The sequence below is a fragment of the Stylophora pistillata genome, chromosome 6 (genome assembly GCF_964205215.1).
Source record: "Stylophora pistillata chromosome 6, jaStyPist1.2, whole genome shotgun sequence".
In the NCBI taxonomy this organism is placed as follows: domain Eukaryota; kingdom Metazoa; phylum Cnidaria; class Anthozoa; order Scleractinia; family Pocilloporidae; genus Stylophora; species Stylophora pistillata.
In genome coordinates, this window is record NC_142524.1 from 2,895,001 (window position 1) to 2,914,562 (window position 19,562).

Sequence of the window (19,562 nt, forward strand, 5' to 3'; positions counted from 1 at the left end):
TTCTTTTCAATTCTCAAAGGACATCATTCCATTTGATTGACATCAAGAGAAAAATACCTCAGACTCCGTAAACAATGTCTTCCTAAGAACGTTTATCCCTTGACGTTCTACTGTCGTAAAATAAGCCGAGCGAAACGTAATTAAAAATAGCGGTACATTTCGTTAATGAATCATGTGGTGATTCATTTTTTTCTTGAACAATGCATCTTAGTAGATAGTGGCCTCTGAATTTCTCTTTGCGTTTGAAGGGTCCAATTTACCGGTGAGTTGCAAGAAAAATTCTTTAGACGACTGGAGCTTTAGTATTTCTGTAGAGTGTAGTTTGTGAGCGATTGATAATAGATTCCGTTGTATTTATTTCTAAGTTGGTCTTGTTTGTGAAGACAGCAGTCATTTGCATTCGGTAATTATAAATGATGAGTAGAACTGACTTAAAATTATAGGAGATAGCCAATACTCTACTTTCATGCCGAACTGATCATCCTTGTGTTCGGTCCGTTTAAGTTCTGATGTCAAAAATAAATTTACAGCGGATAGTATGAGGCGTTTGGAGGAACCGTTGCCAAGTTTAAGTTTGTTATCAGGTATGTCTGTAAGAAGGCAAGGGCTTTTTCTCATTTCTTTCTTTATCTATTTTCTTATCTAAAAAAATGCTTAACGTTTTATCAGAAGAACACGCGTACAGCGTAGTGATTTGAACTGATGCAATGCAAATGTCATACGTTGTCTTGCCACAAATCATTCATCTCCGTCCAAGAAACTTAAAAAGAAAAATTATACCAGTGGGGATACTTTCAAACTGCTCATCTCGCATACTCACCTGGCAAATTTATTTGAATCATTTTCAAACACCAGAGAAAAAACTAAGGCACGGGTTGCTAAGGTGTAGGGTTTAGTTTATAGACAGTGTCTGTGAGCAGAGAGGTCTGCCGCGTTTAAAGAAATAATTTTAGAAAAACGTTTTGGCAATTAAATTTCCCACAATTCAGTTCTCGAACTATTTCATCAGAACATAAACTTCGCTTTAAGAAATTGATTGGAATTAAAGCAGTTTTAACAACAAGACGAGAACAGATGGGAGACATATTAAAAGTAAACTTTTATGATATATTTTACATATGTACATGGAGGTCACGCAAATGAACCATTTGGAACACGGATCCATGGAATTACAAACTTTTAGAGTGACAAATGCTTCCACAGCTTGAATGATATATTCAAGTTTTCTCAGTTAAAACCAAATACATTAAAATCTTATACTTACACTGACCATGGTTAGGAATAAGGAATAAGATATGATTACAATTTGATATACCGATTCGTTTTTGAAATCATGAACAAATGACTAGCAATGGATTGCAACTGATAAGCAAAGTATGTGATAGTTAAGCTACAAATACCACAATCTCAACATTCAAAAACAAAAGCAAAACAGCTTGCTGTGTCCTTTTCAAGTAGTACTCATTACTATCGTTCTTTAGGGAAATTAATCAACTTTGCTTGGGTAGTTGTTTATTGTAAACAATGACTTGATGATTATTTAAGAAATTCTGTTCTATTTCAAAAGTGGAATATGGAAGTCGTAACAGAACCAAGCTTAGTAAAGTCTAATGAAATCTCTCTGGGTCGGGTGTAGACGATCATCATAGCCGCGATAACAAGGCGACACTGTTATCTTCCTTCAGACAGAACTACTCATTCCACTCAACAGCTCAACATTAATAAACTGTAGGACGTGGCGGTCTGCCATATACTTAGATGGCGTCCAGTACAAGAGGAATTACTTCTTTATTAAAAGTTGATCTTTGGGTGACGTAAAATTTTCCACAAGGCCTTACAACTAAAATATGTTTGTTTACCATTCGAAATAAGTTCCTGTAGTGCTCTTAAAGTCTAAATATATAAGGTGGACCAGCTGAAAAGGTATCTCAAGCTGTATCAGAAAGAGGATATTGAACTTATTAACTCAGTTCAAACCGACTAGTTACCAACAAAATTAAAAAGTTGCTATGTTAACTCATTCGCTTGTATTATCCGTGGAAATCACAGCAGCGAGGGTGGATCCCTTCGCGAAAATGATATTTGATAGTACTCAGTTATGTTATACGGATCGATTTCAGGGGAAATTCATTCAAAATATCAACTACTAAACTCAAGTACTTTCAAAGAGTGCTATCTTTAAACAGTGATTGCTATGGTAAGTTGGTGGACACCATATCTGCCAAATTTAATTCAAAAATTATTCATCACTAGTAAAAAGTATCAACCACGAGACAAGGTAACCTCTGGATTTCCAGAAAAGAAGCAATCTCTGTTTTACAGATATGCAATAAATTACCGATTCATTATCCAAGACAAGACGTCTTGAATTTCGTTCGTCGAGCAATTAATTTTTTATCATTTAGTTTAACAAAAATGTAAATCATCGAAGTGATGAGTTTTTAAAGTGATCGGATCAAATGATAACAACTTGAAGCTCCAATATCATTTAAGGATTCTAAAAGAGGTTGTTTTTGTTTTTAGAACCAAGGAGAAAGCGTCCGGAACAAAGGATTCTGAAAAATTAACGTGCTAATATTGAGCTTGTATTATGATTATTACTTGGTAGGGATGTGAATCAAGTGTAATAGTGACAATTTAAATTGCAATGTTAAAAACTCAGTAAGGACATAATGATAAGTAGTGGTTATAAAAGTTCAAACACTGAAAAAGCCGACTGACATCAATTCCCAAACCATCCGAAGTCTAAACTTTTAACTGATACAATTTAGCGAGAGAACCCATTGTCTGCAGCGTGAAATGGCTGAGGCTTTTATTAAAAAGCTTTCGCGTGCTCTTAATATCCAGTTTTACATGTAACTTGGAACATCCAAGAAAATCTTCGTTCAAATTTCAACGAATTTCTGTCCGTTAAAGTTGAGAAAGTGAGATGAAATGCTTGATAAGCAATATTAATTTATATTACATCAAGTAAATCTCATTTAGCCTAGTGTCTGTGGATCGATGATAATATATCAAATAGATCCTCACTAACTGACAAACGTGAACTAAAAAGCTAAAAAAGGAAATTTATGATTCGATTGGGATGGATCTTAGGCCTTCCACTGAGTTTTGTTGCCTTGAAATGTCTGATAGATGCTGCAAGAAATTTTGATGTCAATGTTACCGAAGACAGCTTTACAGTCTTGGCGCAGAAAAAAATTGGAGACACTCGGCAATCTAAGCATACATGTCTGAGAATATTTTAAAATTCTGAAATGAGAGGTTATATAAAATCTTAGGCTTCATTTAAAAATTTTACAGAAAGCTGTGCCGTTTATTTATTTTAATTTCTGTTCACAATTACAAAAAGTTATGAAAACATGCTTATAATATGCCTGTTATTTCAGCATGACACCAGTGACCTTTAGAGGGACCTCTTCTGATTTTCAAAGCAGAGCTGTTCTAACGTGTCTGAATAACCTTCCAAACCATGAACGACATTAATGTGTTCATCATCTTTTTGTTGGATGCCGTGTTCCATTTCATAGGGCCGGCTCAATGTTTTTACATCGGGGCTGGTAAGTTCGGTTTTTTGTTATTCTTTCAGTTGTGTAAAATTTGTCAGTCGGTGCCGTATGTTGCTTCAATCAGTCAAGGGACTTTGCTGAAAAAATAAATCTAACTACACCGACAATCCTATTATAAAGATAACACTTATTAGAAACACAGCTCATTTTCAAGCATTGGCATGATTATCAAAATGTTGTGTTAAGTTCCAAGCACGCCCTCAGTTTGAGAATCGATGAATCACGATCGATCTTGCGCACCATTACGGCAGAGTCTGGATGATTATTTATCAAATTCCCAACTGTTCATTCAATATTGACGGTGAACCAGTGCCTCATGGTCTGCTTATCTTAAAATGAGTCATGTGTTTCGCTGAATCCTTAAATTGTTGAAATGTTAATCAATATCGTAGTTATGTCTTGAAGTGGGTATAAATCGGTTCATTCAAAGCGATCATGGGTCATTCGCTGATAATACACCATCATGGGTCTTAAACTGATGACAGTCATCTCCGAAAATTCTTTGGGTTGGGAAGGTTTGCTAAAGGAGCCGAGGAACCGTATAATCATGACTGAATGTGACTGAAAACGTATAAAGCGGTTAATAATCTTGATGGTGATGGCTTGAAAGAATTAGCTGTCGAACAGCCTGTGTTCAGTCGTAATAGGGAGAGAATGTCGCTTGATAAGAACGTTATTGAAGATTCTGAAACGTACAGTACTCAGTCTAATCAACTATAACTCACAAGTAGGTTCGAATTTTATATCCGGGTACGGTTTAGAGACCATACTGCTGGGAGTTTTCGCAGCTGGCTTAAACTGATGGCATTATATAACAAGCGAGAGAGAACCAATATGTTGAGTTCTATTGATAAATTTAAATGTCGTCCTCATGATGTTATTCTGAGTTTATTTATGGCGTCGTTAGGTTTTCCTCCGGCACCAAGGCAAACAGATAATCTTGTATCAATATTTTTGTTTGAATTGATGTGGGAGGTTGAGAAAGAAAAAACAATCTATCGACCTTGGATCGGCCCGGTAAAGTATAATAAGGACTCGCTTAAACGCTTAAGCGGTGTTACGGAATTAGCCATTTCAAGCTGGATTTAAGGATAAACTTTGTAGGAAGTCAACAAATTGGTTCCAGAATATTAGCCGAATTCTGCTCCGAATATTCTGAGCCGATTTCCGTAAGATCCGTTTGTTTTTCATTGAGTCACAAGCAGGCCATACACAGGTGACGTCAGCTAGAGAGACATGTTTGATGATAGCTTTGTCATAATAATCATCCATAGATATCACACAGAAGTATACAAATGCTTAGGCCTGGGGTTTTATTAGATCATGACCCCTCTGAGTTTTGATTTTTTTTCTCAAAGCGGCTTTAAATCGAATTCGAAAGGAGTGGGTGTTTTAAATAATGTCTCTTACACATGCGGCCGAGCACACGGCTTAAACGGCACCTAAACCCAAAAATTTTTTTTCGCTTAACGAAATAAGCTTATTTTTTGGAGTATTTCTGTGCAAAAATTTTTTTATTCGCTCAAATCTTTAATTTTCTGTGCCCAGTCAAAATACGGAAAATCAACCGCCATCTTGCCCCACGACCGAGTTTAAAGAGGAATGGCTCTAGCGGGTAATGGGACGTCAAATCGAGAACACGAAAGTCTGCATTTCACACATTTTCACTTGTTTGGGAAGGTTGTCGTTGATATTGTCCAAAATATGCCGACTAGGTGTGTTGTATGAGGAATGTATGAAGCGCGATACTCTCTTGCAAATTTCGCACGTTGCTACATCCTTCTACAACACACTTAGTCGGCATATTTTCGAACAATATCGACTACAACCTTCCCAAACAAGTGAAAATGTGTGAAATGCAGACTTTCGTGTTCTCGATTTGACGTCACATTACCCACTAGAGCCATTCCTCTTTAAACTCGGTCGTGGGGCAAGATTGCGGCCGATTTTCCGTATTTTGACTGGGCGCAGAAAATTGAAGATTTGAGCAAATAAAAAACTTTTTTCACAGAAATACTCCAAAAAATACGCTTATTTCGTTGAGCGAAAAAAAATTTTTGGGTTTAGGTGCACTTTAACGTACACAAAGAGTAATTATTGGAGGTCATTCATCAGAATGGATGGAGGTGACCTCAGGTGTTCCTTAAGGAAGTATATTGGGGCCGCTTCTTTTCCTGCTGTATATAAATGACTTCCCCCTCAGTGTAAGCTGCAACATGAAACTTTTTGCTGATGATAGTGTACTCCATCGTGAGATAACAACCGAGTCTGCCGACTCCTCGTGTAACTTGTGGAAGGTCACACTGAAGTCCGTGAAGTGTAAATCCCTACATGTCACTAAGTCTAAATGTCCGTTAGTTTATCAGTACGTGATAAATGACGATAATATGTCGATAGTTAATAAACATAAGCACTTGGGCATTTGGATTGAATCTTCATTGAGGTGGGACTCCCATATCAACTACATCGTGGGCAAGGCAAATCGAGTGTTAGGTTTAATAAGGAGAACATTTGCGTACAAAGATCCTGTGGCAGTAAAAACAGCCTTTAATGTTCTAGTTCGTCCTATTCTTGAATATGCCTGCCCAGTGTGGAACCCACATTTAGTTAAGCACATTCACAGCATTGAATCCCTCCAGCGTCGTGCTACTCGATTGATTTGTGGATCAGCCAAATCTTACTCTGAAAGGCTAACTGAACTTAACTGGTCAACTTTGGAGCTCAGAAGAAAACATATTTGCTTGGTTCAGCTTTACAAGCTAATTCATGGCTATTGTCATGTGGACTACACTAGATATATTGATCTGACTGGCCCGACCAGAACTAGAAGGAACCATGATTTTAAAATCAGGCCTAGAGCAACAAGGACAAACTATTTTAAATTCTCATTTTATAACCGTTACGTTAATGACTGGAACTCGTTACTAATTCTGTTATATCGGCTCCCAGTTTAAATGTCTTTAAAAATCAACTATATAATTATCTTCGTACTTAGTTGTTTTGTATTATTTACTATAAATTACTGTATTGATATTTTATTGTATTATTTATGATAATTTACTATATCATGTTTAGATTTTGTCAAGACATAGTAGTTCCTCCGTTTTCTATTTTATCTAGATGTGTGGTTATGCATTAGACATTTTTTTTTATTTTATTATCTTCTAGCTTGGAGAGCAGTTTTTACATGGAAATTCAGTTTCCCCCTATTGCTTTCCTTTACATTCTGTACCTATTTATTGTTTAATATTATTGTACAGTGGTAAAAAGCATTATTAAATTTAAACTTAAACTTAAACGTGCATTGAATCTCGCGATGTAACGAACCCTGCGATACATTTTGGTTGTCTTTCGGTTTTTGGCTTAAATAAATATCAACTAACGTCGTAGATCGCGTGTAACTTTAATTGGTTTCTTTAAACAAACAATGACAGATCTTGTCACGTCACCATTCTAAGCTGTGCCTGCTCTGATGTTATTCATCTTTTATCAAGGAAATTTGACATCATTTCTTAGCTTTTTCCGTTCGTATTGCGACTTTTCTCGAAGCAACAGCAGTTCAATAGATCTAACCACTACCATAGAGAATGTGAATTGTTATATCTCGGTAAGAGTTATGAGATGAAATGGACTATGAAAACAATTACTGGGTTTGTTACGGATACTATAAATCATGCCTAACTGTAACGGGTAAAATTTCATCATTTTCGTACTCAGGCTGCTACACTTCTCGATGTATCAAGGTTCCCAAACCCGGTCTAAAGCCTATTTTATACGACATCACTGATCGCCTTGATTCATTTGCAATATTATTGCATTAGAATCATTAAAATTCAGAATTCATTAGCTTGGTACTCTGAAGATGAAGGAATGGCGCACAGAACCTGAATAATAAGTTTGAGGGGATCGAGTCGCATGTCTGTGTTTGAATACAAACTGATCGTGAGAGCAGCAGCTTTCCTACCAGAATCGAGCTTTGATTGGTTAAAAAATGAAGATAACAAAAAGTTTCATATGAATCTGTCAATAAGAAACTTGGTTGGCAACGTTTCAATGTGTTTTCATTGTTGACATTGTTAGTCGGTACTTTTGGTTGGTTTATTTGTTATTTTCGTCTTCGTGATGGTTGAACAATTGCCTTTTTTATCTGCTCCTGCTCATTTCAGTTTGTTTATTCTTTTTAACCAATCACAGATCAGCTATTGATTAACTAGAATTAAAAGTCAAGAGCGCTGCATTTGACTAGATTACTCTCCCTATAAGTGGTCAAGAATGCGTCAATTATTGATTTAAAAAAAAACTGCCTTCGACATTTTCTTGAAATAAAGTGAGTTTAATTATACAATAAGAAGCAATTTAAGCCAAAAACGTATCAAAGAAGTTTAACCGACAAATCAGCCTTCCTTTCTTTCCAACCTTGAGTAGGAACTAAACTGAGAACCCGAGCTAAGGTTCTCTTTGAACGTACCACAGTCCGAGCCCTTAACTCGCCGTTTCCAGTGTGATAAGGAATTCAACTGATTGCTGTAAAGTAAACAAGTTTTGTATCAACTGCAAACAGACTTGCACCCCAATTACGACGACTGAGCCCTTAGTGAGAATGGCCGCCAGATTTAGCAAGGGTAATTTTCTAGTACTTTCCTTTTCACTGATCGCCTTCTTAAAGATCTTTGAGGTTTCATCAAAAGGTTGGTGTAACTATTCAGTCGACTTTTGATTTAGAGATCAATCAATCATTTGATTAGTGAAGCTGTTTGTGCTATTCTCAGTTTCGCACCTTTGATCTTTTCCAACTGAAAGACTAGAGCTGCTAGCGCTCTTTGTTTTACGTCACGTTGGCTGGGTGGCTTCTTCAGTGTCATTTTGGTTTTTAACTGAATATAATAGTGTGGTTAAGGTTCTTAGACAAACTAACGCACATGATTTTCATTGATGGATTTCAATTAATTTGTTTGTGTACACGTATGGAAAACGTTTCATGTCGTGTTCGCCGAAGCAAAAAAACTTTCTTGTTTATGTATATCTTAGAATATGTTCAATATCAGTAAACCGGTTTAAGTTTTCTGTCCAATTTTTTTTTGCCAAAAATTACTCATTAATTTGACAAAATTTATAGAACTTTTAGGATGAATTCATAAGATATTTTTTTTTTATTCCTATAGACTTGTAAACAGACATAGTCAATTTACATACGAAAGAAGTCGATTAAAAGATGATTTTGTCGACCGTAGTGACCAGTATAAGCTCCAAAAAGTTCACATTGTTTCTCTATAGGGTTGCATTGAATCTTCCTGACCCTCAGGAATTACCCGTGAGCCTGATCCTCCTTAATTCTTCAGCACAACCAGCTGACTCCTCGCCCGATGGACACTACGGAAAATATGTAGTGTACCTTTATTGAATCGAAAAGTGTTTACTTAGACTCAAAATGACGACTGAAACTAGGTAACATAATGTTGACGTCTGACAAAATCTTTTGTGCCTTTAGATTGCCACAAGCCACTTGGACTAGCGGATGGACGAATAAATGACTCTCAGTTAACTGCCAGCTCAGTCTTTGGAGACAACTACACTCTGTACGGACCTGGGCGAGGTAGACTGAACCGGACTGGAGGATATCGAGCTCAACCAGGAGCAAATGTTTCATCATTTACAGTGACATTTGATCAACCTATGATTATAACTGAGGTAGCCACTCAAGGTTACTTTGGAAACAACATACAAGAATGGACTAAAGGATATCATTTAGGATATTCAATTGGAGACGGCACACATTTCTTCAAGGAGAAAAACGAAGACCGCGCAAAGGTAAATGAAAAAATTCTTTTGATTAAGGAAATAATTGAAACAGATTTAGTGGGCGACTAAAAAGTAGTCATACATGGTGGGTTTATCTCATCTATCATAACGAAGAAAATGCCACGAAATGATATTGAAGAGGGCTTGTTGCTTTTTTGCATTTATGCAAGTTGATGCAGCGTATAAATCTTTATATTAGTTCATTGCCATAGGACCGACAGGTTGAAATGTAAAAGTTATCCAACACGTGACCCCCACAGGTAAGTCAACCATGACAATGGCTTCACTCATTTGATATACATCTACATAACATAAATATAACGAACATGTCTTCATTATTCTATCGGTTTTTTTTGTCAGCAATTTAAAGGTAACGTGGATGATAACAGTATCACACTTCATATGGTACCAAGGCCGGCGATGTTAAAATCAGTTCACATCATACCAACTGAATGGGAAAATAACTTTGCTCTGAGACTGGAATTATATGGATGTATCGCAGGTTGGCTCACGCAATCAGTTATGTTTTAAAGCTTATCGTATAAACTCACATAACTAACGACCACATGAAAATTTTTATTTAAGAGGGAATTAGTCCGTTTGCAAAATATGAAGTAAAATTTGTGGACTCTGGGTCCTTTGTATTTATCTAAAATGATAGAGAACGGAATATTTTTCAATTTTCGGCAGAAATTGGGAGAGGTACCACTGAGTAAAATGTCTTGAACAATAAAAGTCCTGAAAACTTTACTGAAGGAAAAATTCTTTAACGAAAGAAAGAATATAGTGATGAAAGAGGTCTTTAAGGTTATTAGTAGGTTTAATTGAACGGTCCTTAGCGCGTACGAATTGCTTTTCGTCCAGAAGTTGTGTTCTGGCAGGTTTGGGAGAAACTCGCAGAAAAGTAAAACTGTACTATTTTTACAATGCATAGTTGGTCTCTTTCTTTCACTACAGTGCGCTGCAGTATTTTTAAAAAATTAAACCTTCTCATCCATTTCAGATGGAAACGAATGCGAGAGCCTTCCATGTCAGAATAACGGCACTTGCTTGGAGAAAATCCGTGGATTTAAGTGCAACTGCTCTGACGGCTTCAATGGCGCCCATTGTGAAATCAGTAAGTGTCTTTATACAGTCCATTTGATTTATTTGTTTTGTCTAAAATGCGTCATCACAATCTAACATGAGCTTTCAGATATCTCCTTTCAGATATTTCCCCTTTCCCCGCCTAGGATGCCAAATAAAATGGTCGATACCTATTTTCATTTCAATGTCAGTACTAATGGCGTTACCTTTCTGGTTTTGTTTTGAAGACATTGATGACTGTGCCAGCAATCCCTGTCAGAATAATGGTAGTTGTTTAGATCTGATAAATGATTACCAATGCGTTGGTTGTTTGTCTGGATACTCTGGACAGAAATGTGACATAGGTCGGTAATCATGTCATACTTTCATCTATGGAGTACCTTTAGTGCAGATACATACTTCTTCTTAATTGTTAAAAGTAACCTATTTAACCGAGTATGTAATATCGATACACGTGCGGTGAGGCCTTGCCGTTTTAATTGTGAGTTGCTTTTAGCTTCAGAAATAGATGAATGTGCTTCCAATCCCTGTCAGAACAATGGTACTTGTACAGACTTACTAAATGAATTTTACTGCAACTGTTCGGCTGGATTTAAAGGATCAAATTGTGAAATAGGTAAATGAATCTTTCACGATTCTTAGTCATAATTCAAATATTTAAATGTCTTGTCTCGCTGATATTTTATTGCGCTGATTATTTCCCTGCCACAAATGTATTTTTGCCCTTTGTAAATTTCAGAGGGTGGGTCATATTCGATAGATTTTGTTTCTCTGCCATGCTCTCCGTACTCTGTTGACATTTTTTTTTTCACAGCAGCTAGTAGACTTTTCACACAATACCTTTCTGATAAGTTGAATTTATTTCTTGCAAATATCAACGAATGCGACAAGAATCCTTGCGTCAATGGATCTTGCAAGGATCTCGTTAGCGAATTTAGTTGTAATTGTACTCCGGGTTTCACTGGAAAGAGGTGTAACATTGGTAGGTTATGTCACTCAATGTAAACAGATTGTTTGAGAAACATGCTCAATGGTCTTTATCGCCTCTGTGAGTGCAATGGCTTTATTGAAACAATTTTCTTGTGTTAGAGGTGAATGAATGTGGAAGTAACCCATGCCACCACGGTGCTACGTGTAAAGATCAAATTAACGGTTTCACCTGCATCTGCCCTGCAGGCTTTGGAGGACCAAGATGTAGTCAGGGTATGTAATTCTCCGGATGTAAACATAGAGAGAAGGAGAAATATTTTTCTGTCATTATGGATTGGTTTCCCAGTTTATTAGAAAAAGCAAATTGCGATTTATTTACCGGTGAATAATAGTGTGGTTTTCGATGTATTTGCCACCGTAAAGATGCAAATTCTAGTTCGCACTAATTTGTTATTTCATAATATCTGTAACACAGAGACTGAATTCTTTTTGGTTGTGTGGCTTAAGTTGAAGAATATGACATTCACACTTACCCTTCTGAACGAAAGTTCTACTCTGTACCAGAAAAAGGAAGATGAAGTCATTCATGAGGTACTTAATGTTAAAGTTAGACGTGGACAGGTTCTGAACCTATCAGAGTACTAGGGCGACACGAAAGTATTGGGAACCAAGTATTATATGAATGTGAATATGACATCGCAAAAAAGTATACGGATAAGTCCGCTGATAATTATAAATGAAATTTAAGAATCAGTTTGTGTTACTAGTGTTGACAACGTCAACACGAAGTCATAAAAATTATAAAAAAAGTTAGATTTTTGTGATTTATCCCCTCTCATTTAATCATTACGTTGAACTGGCCAGGATGAAATCTAATCTTAGCCATAAGCTGCTTTCCTTCTTGCTGATATCTTTCTGAACTTTTTATAGTCATGCCGATCGAAGTCCTGAGTTTGTTCCCATTAAAACCGTGTTCTTTTCTGGTATGTAGGTCTATAACTCCTTGCTTTTTGATGAAAGAGATCACTTCTTCGGTTCAGCTTTAAGGATGTTCAGGTAAATGAGTTTCAGGTGAAGAAGAATTCTTGAAAATGGTACACGGCTTCTAATGATTGCCTGCTCAAGAAGAAAATATATAACATATTTTCTGCTTTTCGCGTACCTAGTGCAGCGAACGCGGGACACATGGTGCACTGGAGTTCGGGAAGTGCCAACCATAGTGCAAAAATATACAACACAACTTGATTCAACAGCATTTAATCTGATCACCGACTCGTTTGAATATTGTACACGTGCGGTGAACACTGAAAGGGGAAAATTACAATGTACAAGATAAAGGAAAGTGCTAAGACAAATAACAAAAGAAGCGAAATCGAAAGGAAAACGAAACGGAATAAAATAGACTGCAACTTACATCTGATCCTGTCTTAATAATTAGAGCCGGATATTGTACAATTTTATTACGCTTTCGCAAAACAATGTTTACAAAAAAGATATAACGTAAGTAGAATATATAAAATACATTTTCATCTGGAGAATAAAGGGCGATGAACATTGAAAAAAAGGACTTTGATAACGTAATTACCTTCGTTCTAATTTAAAATAGGTGGAGTTCTGTTTTGTTTCATTATCGAGTTTACCCCCATGTTTTTCGTATAACATTGTTCACAGTTTTAATCGCTTACGTAGCTAGTCGTTCCTGTTTGAACCTGTTTACAACTATACTCTTATTAGAAAACGCCCCACCCCCTTAGTATTTCGGAGTTGGAGTTAAGAGATCGAAGGAGTCACATCGGCGTGTTTTACTAAAATTTTGTCTGTTCGAGTTACGCAACGTTGGAGTTTCTTTACGCTTCTCTCTACCGTACGGGCTACCGGCGGGCGGAAAAACGCAACTAGTGTCGACATTCAGTTTTTATTTAATATCTCAAGAAATATCTACAGCAATAACACCTACAATATCTCATTTTAATCTCCATATACTGATTATAAAGTTATCGATTGGAAAATCATGATGCCAGAAGTAGAGATAGAATATTTGACGCTCTATTTTCATTGCGTTTTTTTCTTCCAGTCCTTCAGAGTTTAAACCAAATGTGTTAGCCGAAATTCTTCTCAGGACTCTAATGAATAGCACAAAACACATCATGGCCGTTATTACCAAGAGGTTTGAGTCCCACACGTACCAAGGAATCTTCGATACCGGTGATGGACTGGTATTTGAGGATAGAGGTAAGGGGCATTATTAGTATTTCTGAGAACTGGTGTTAGGTTATTTTTCAGTTAGGTGCACTCTCCTTTTCAGCCTTTACCTGTTGGTTCATTAGAACGCGATGATGATGGTGCTATTTTATGATAGATTTAATTAGTATATACTAAAACAGTGGATAGCGTTGAAGGCGCGCTCTGATTGGCTTGTCAAACTCCGAATATCCTTTGCTATTTACCTCCGATCAACTCGGGAAAAAATGGCGTCCCGGTTTGTATCCATGACAAGCGAAGAAATCACTCAAATCAATTTTTGGTGGTGTATATTATCTCACTGTTTTAGTATATACTAAAACAACTATTCACCTCAGTGTCGGTGGTTAGCAGTGGATATTTACCTCGCCGCTTCGCGGCTCGGTAAATATCCACCGCTAACCACCTCCACTTCGGTGAATAGTTGTTGACTATCGTTAAACAAACGAATTTTTAGTAGCCATTAGTATTCAATCCTTGATTCTGGAACACAAAAATGAGCCCAAAACTGTAAGAGAGATATCCAAGGCTTTGATAACTCGTCTTTTTGTGGTTGACTCCCGTTCCAGGTGATCCATCCTGCAAGCCTGTTAACATATCTTCACCCACAGTAAATGGACAGCCTCTCTCTACCGATATCACGCAGCCAACTAAAGTGAAAAAATCAGAAGACTTTGTTTTTTCTGCGAAGTTAGAATCAAATTGTCGCGTATCGAGTTTAATTTCAAAAGTTCACATCGAAACAGACATCTATGCTATTAACACGATATCAGGATATTTTAAACATAAGAGGAAAGGTGTTCTTTATCCTTATGCTGATTCAGTCAAACAAACAATCCCTAGTAAAACATTGGACTATGGCCATTATTTCATGAAGATCATCGGGATCTCAGATAACAAAAGAAAGATCAGCAGTTTTGGTTACTTAGAAGTTACGTCCACTACTCTGGTGGCCAACATTTCAGGTGCAAATCACGCCTCTCAAGGACTAAATGAGAAACTGACCCTTAATGGTTCAAAGTGTTATGATCCTGATGTCGGACAAGGAGTCTACACTGGAATGAATTTCACCTGGCTTTGTAGAAAAGAAAGTGAAGTATTTCCGGATGACGCGACAACACTTCCCGAGGTTTCCCCTCTGGCTGGCTCAACTCTTCCACAAAAAAGGGACCGTGAAGGCTGTTATGGTACTGGTGTGGGAAAACTAAGACCGAGAAATGGGTTTCCATACATCCTCGATCTTGATGTCGATAAAATGGAAGGTGACGAGGATTACGTCATCAAGCTCGATGTGAGGAAAAGAGGGTTGGTTGACTTTGCGCTTCATCGACTTCGAGTCAAAGAGGAAATTCGCTTAAAAATAATGTAAGTATTGATTCAACAATTCGATTTAACTGTGGATGTAATTTTAAGTATATCAGTCGTGTTTGGTGCGACCATTTACCAATTTAAATCCCATCCTTAATTAAGTGATGTCATTGACTACATTGTCATTAAATATTCTAGCGACGACTGACACGTGTTTCCCACGACAAAAACATTATATTCAAAGGCGGCTTTTATTAGAGGGTGTAATACAATATTCAGTTAATTTCTCCCGAGGAATAATTTTTTACACCGTTTTTTCAATCAACAGCTGTGAACACTGTAAAAGTGATGTGATCCAATCATCAAGACTGATCCTGGAAACAAATTGCACAGGTCTCCTTTGCAACAAAATCCAGCAGTACTCTTGGTCAATCAAATATCGCGTAAAAGATGATGCACACTGGCAACACGTAATAAACGAAGATGAAGTAGTGCTAACGTATGATAATTCACCAAACTTGATACTGGCGCAGGGAAAACTCCATGGTAACGCCACTTATAATGTCACAGTAACTGGAAGAACCTCACGAGGACATACGTCCACTGCAACGTACTCGTTTATGACGAATTCGCCACCAAGTGGAGGAGAATGCAAAGTCAACACAGCTGAGGGGAAGGCCTGGAAAACTGACTTCGTGTTCAGTTGCAATGGCTGGTACGATGAGGAGCTCCCTCTACGGTTCACGTTCAGCTATTATAGCAGTGAGGGCATTGAAATGGTGTTTCAATCGGGGACTTCAAACACAGCTATAGGAAAATTACCGGTTGGAGATTCGAACAGGGATTTTAAATTGCAAGTTCAGATGACTGTCGCTGATGCATTAGGATCTATAGTGAATACTGGGGTGTATGTTCAAGTAAGTCGAATACCAGGCATAGTGCCTAAGTACTCAAGACTGCTAGTCTTTCCACGGTTTGAGACGAATTGATCAAAATGGAACTCAGCTTTTAATCGTATTTGGAAAGCGATTTTCAATTTCTGCTTTAGCTTAAATTTTTACTGTGTCTAGTCAAGTAGGCTATGCTAGCATCAGCGATGAATTTCCTTTTTTAATGAAATTTTTTGAAATCTAAATACAAATGGCGTATTTTAACGTTGGTCACATATGGATGATATTTAGCAAAACTATCGTCTGGGTTTATCGGCCGACAGACAAACAAAGCTTTGAACTAGACTATATGGGCTGATCTAGGATCTTGCATTCAATGCAAATCTGATTGAAAGTAAGTGTAAGAGGTCCTCTTTCACAGCTTCTAACATCTATTACAACTTTAAAGGTTATCGAGCCTAAAATATCCGTTGAGATTCTGAACAAAGAGGTGTCCACAGAAGGACCAATGAATGAATATTTAAAGGAAAACAACATAGAGAAGGCGGCACAAAGAGCGACAGCTGTTCTGTCAGTGGTCAATCACGCACCGGTGAATGAGATGAAGACAAAAGAGAAGATCAAGGTTCTTACATATATCTTATTAACCAAGCGCGAGGGCCGTACTGGGAGAATATCGGCCCGAGGTCTTGACAGTACGGACCGAGCGTAGCGAGGTCCGTACAAAAAAGACCGAGGCCCGATATTCTTCCAGTACGGTCCCAAGCAAGCTTGGTTAAATTAAGAGATTTATTATACGACTGAAGTTCAAAGGGACACAAGTGCGGTATCATTCGGGACCATTCGGGACAGTGCCCGGTCCAATACTTAGAGAATATTGGACCGGCAATAGAGCATTTTGATTGGTTGATTTTAATTATTGGCCCTCTGACTGCCCGAGCCGTGTAATAAATATAGATATTACTTTATGATATAGATGTAGCTGAATATCTTCATGAAAACTTTCAAGTCATTCAATTCTTTTTGAGAATAGAAAGCATTCTCAAAGATAGGGTTTTCGCCATGAGGCTAACACTGTAACTCTAAATTCAACTACGGCTACAAGTTTAAACGAGACCCCTCTTCCCAGGTGTTGTAGGATGACAGAAAGATATTCCAGCTTATGATCTTTAAACCCCGTAATCACACATCCTCTGGGCTGCCTATGGAATAAGGATATCCAGTCTCCACCTAAATTGCCTAAACGAATGACAAATCATCTTCATCGTAGATTAAAGATACCATTGTTGACGCTTGGTCGACGGTTAAAGTAGCAGAGTTACAACAGGTGCTGCAGGTTTCAGCGGTTGTTGCAGGCGTAGCCGACCAACGAAATGAGCTCTCAATTGAATCCCAGGTGAGAATCCACTGACTTGTTTTCAATTATATCTCAGCTTGAGAGGTTTGTTAGTTGCAGGGTATCAAGGACTGTTCCTATCAGATACTGCGCGCCACATGTATATCAGCTAGCAAATTTAGATGTATTTGACTCTGTATGTGTAGCTTTAGGACATATATAAACAAAACCCTACAATTTTCAATAATACAGGCTTTATTAATTGGTCATTCTAACCTTCTTTTCTTTTATGGTGCCCTTTATTACCCGCCACTGTAAAAATCGAATTTGAAAACCGATGAATTTATGATAGCCTGGAAACGATACAAATCTGTTCAAATTTGCTACTTTAGACTGTATGATGATGATGATGATAATGATGATGATGACTTTATTTAAACTCGGATGAAAATGAGGCTTGTTAGGCAATAGAGATGCTAACATACCGAGAAAAATATTTGAATATAAATTACAGAGTTTAAAAATAATATAAGCCTAAATATAAATGATGATATAAATGATGATGATATAAAATTACAAATTACTTAGTTTTCTTATTTCATTCCTGAAAGGGCCAAATTCGGCCATCAATCTTAGCTATCAGGTAATGCATTCCAAGCCTTAGCAGCAATGTAAGAATTCGACTTGAGGCCGTAAGTTGTGGTCTTAGCTACAGGTAAAACAAGTTTGTTTTTACCCCTAAGATTTTTCTTATTTTCTCTTACTGTACGACCTTTATTCGTGGTTATGGACTTTTTTTTAACAGCGCACGTATTTCCACCATGCCGGATTGTAAAAGAATAACAAATTTGCGTTAACGTATACCCCTAGCTTGATATTTTGTGGAGCGGAGTAGACCTATTCGAACGTACAGTAGAAATCAAGGTTTAAGTAAATGCAGTTAGTAATCAAAATTTAAAATTAGAATTAAGAAATTGGTGTGGAATCACGCCGGAATTATACGGATGAAAAGAGTGAAGTTGGGATCGGAGTTGCGAGGTTATATATGATTGAAGGTTGTGGCCGAATTTGTGGTTCGAACTAAAAAAAAAAAGCAGAAACTAAACTACGAAAAATACCCTGGGAAATGTACCACATACCTAACTAACAATAAAGCGATTATAAGGAGAACTAAATGAGAGAAACAAACCAATAATACAGACAAAAGGGAAATATCAACAATTAAGACATAGAAATACTTGCTTTGGTCTCACCTTTGGTTAGATGGTTAGCAGGTTATTCGTTGATAGCAGATAATTCGTTGATGGCAGATAATAAGTTGATAGTAGCAGCAGCAACTAAAAGCAGTAAAATATGAAATATAAAACCTAAAAGCTGATTGAAATAACGATTTTATTAAGTAACAATCATTAACTAACGAAGGATTAACTGTTAAAAATAAACCAGAATAAAACACAGATGAAAAGTACACGAACTTCACGTTTCGAAACTAACACACATTACTCCATAAAGCTTCTATAAGATTAAAGATTCATGCATTTTTTTCCGTCTCACAAAAGGAGAAGGCAGTTAAGATGCTGGATTCTATGGCAAATTTTATGGAAAAAAGTGTAAATAACAAGTCAAGCTCTGAAGGATCTGTCGAGCATGTGGGAGCAGCATTGTTAAATGGATTGGGAAACTTGCTGGACATTACTTCTCATGAAGCCAAGGAAGATACAAGCGGAGAAGAATTACCACCTGTTCAAATCACTCATGAAAGAAGAGAGAAGGTGCTAAATGCAAATTAAATCATTCCATTAGATTTATATCATATTTTACATTCGCAAGTTGATAGCTTTGCACTTCAGTTTGTCTTAAAAACAATCCTATTCTAAAGATAGCAACGTTGAGAAACTGAAATTACCATGCCTGTTTTACACTGGCAACATATACGGAAAAATATGGAAACATATGGACACATATTTATGTAAATGAGTTCGGCAAGAAACTATGAGTTGAGTTCACTGAGATCCATTTTGCTTTTCACCCTAACTTTAGAGCAAAGCGTTTTCAAAACGAATACTAAACCTCGTCACTCGTCTTGGTAGCACAGTTGATAACACAAAAAAACTGTACGAAAAGCCAAGCGTGCTCAAGTCCAAGTCTGTATCCATGGTACTTGACCGGCAAATTCCCTCAAGAATTGGAAATAAGTCTCTAGTGTACCAGGACTCCAAAGTTACACTTCCGTCTGTTGAAGTCCTGATAGGAGAAGAGAGTAGAAACAAAGAATATCTCTCTACTCAGGTGAGTTGAGGTTTGGTGCTGATCATGGCTTAACCCTTTTCTATCAAGCCACGCATACATCATTTAAATTTGCACGATTACTGTTGTTATTTGTTTCTTGTTGGAATTAAGAGA

At 37.1% G+C, this 19,562-nt stretch overlaps 1 protein-coding gene across 5 annotated transcripts in view; it reads left to right on the forward strand.

Annotated features, from left to right (window-relative positions):
- The first annotated feature begins 3,389 nt into the window (after positions 1 to 3,389).
- LOC111327301 (polycystin-1-like protein 2) overlaps positions 3,390 to 19,562 on the forward strand; it is a 30,318-nt gene continuing 14,145 nt past the window's right edge. The window contains exons 1-17 of one of the 5 annotated variants that reach the window (XM_088724653.1): positions 3,390 to 3,560; positions 9,058 to 9,377; positions 9,729 to 9,870; positions 10,372 to 10,485; positions 10,682 to 10,798; positions 10,951 to 11,070; positions 11,326 to 11,436; positions 11,544 to 11,657; positions 11,860 to 11,975; positions 12,376 to 12,440; positions 13,459 to 13,616; positions 14,195 to 14,990; positions 15,262 to 15,850; positions 16,272 to 16,448; positions 17,094 to 17,219; positions 18,719 to 18,931; positions 19,200 to 19,448. In XM_088724653.1, the coding sequence (XP_088580779.1) occupies positions 3,473 to 3,560; positions 9,058 to 9,377; positions 9,729 to 9,870; positions 10,372 to 10,485; positions 10,682 to 10,798; positions 10,951 to 11,070; positions 11,326 to 11,436; positions 11,544 to 11,657; positions 11,860 to 11,975; positions 12,376 to 12,440; positions 13,459 to 13,616; positions 14,195 to 14,990; positions 15,262 to 15,850; positions 16,272 to 16,448; positions 17,094 to 17,219; positions 18,719 to 18,931; positions 19,200 to 19,448 (3,615 nt within the window). In that variant the 5' untranslated portion in view covers positions 3,390 to 3,472. Of the gene's footprint in view, positions 3,561 to 8,129; positions 8,258 to 9,057; positions 9,378 to 9,728; positions 9,871 to 10,371; positions 10,486 to 10,681; positions 10,799 to 10,950; positions 11,071 to 11,325; positions 11,437 to 11,543; positions 11,658 to 11,859; positions 11,976 to 12,375; positions 12,441 to 13,458; positions 13,617 to 14,194; positions 14,991 to 15,261; positions 15,851 to 16,271; positions 16,449 to 17,093; positions 17,220 to 18,718; positions 18,932 to 19,199; positions 19,449 to 19,562 lie in introns of those variants that run through there. The other 4 variants (XM_088724655.1, XM_088724652.1, XM_088724654.1 and 1 more) reach the window with 4 other exon arrangements.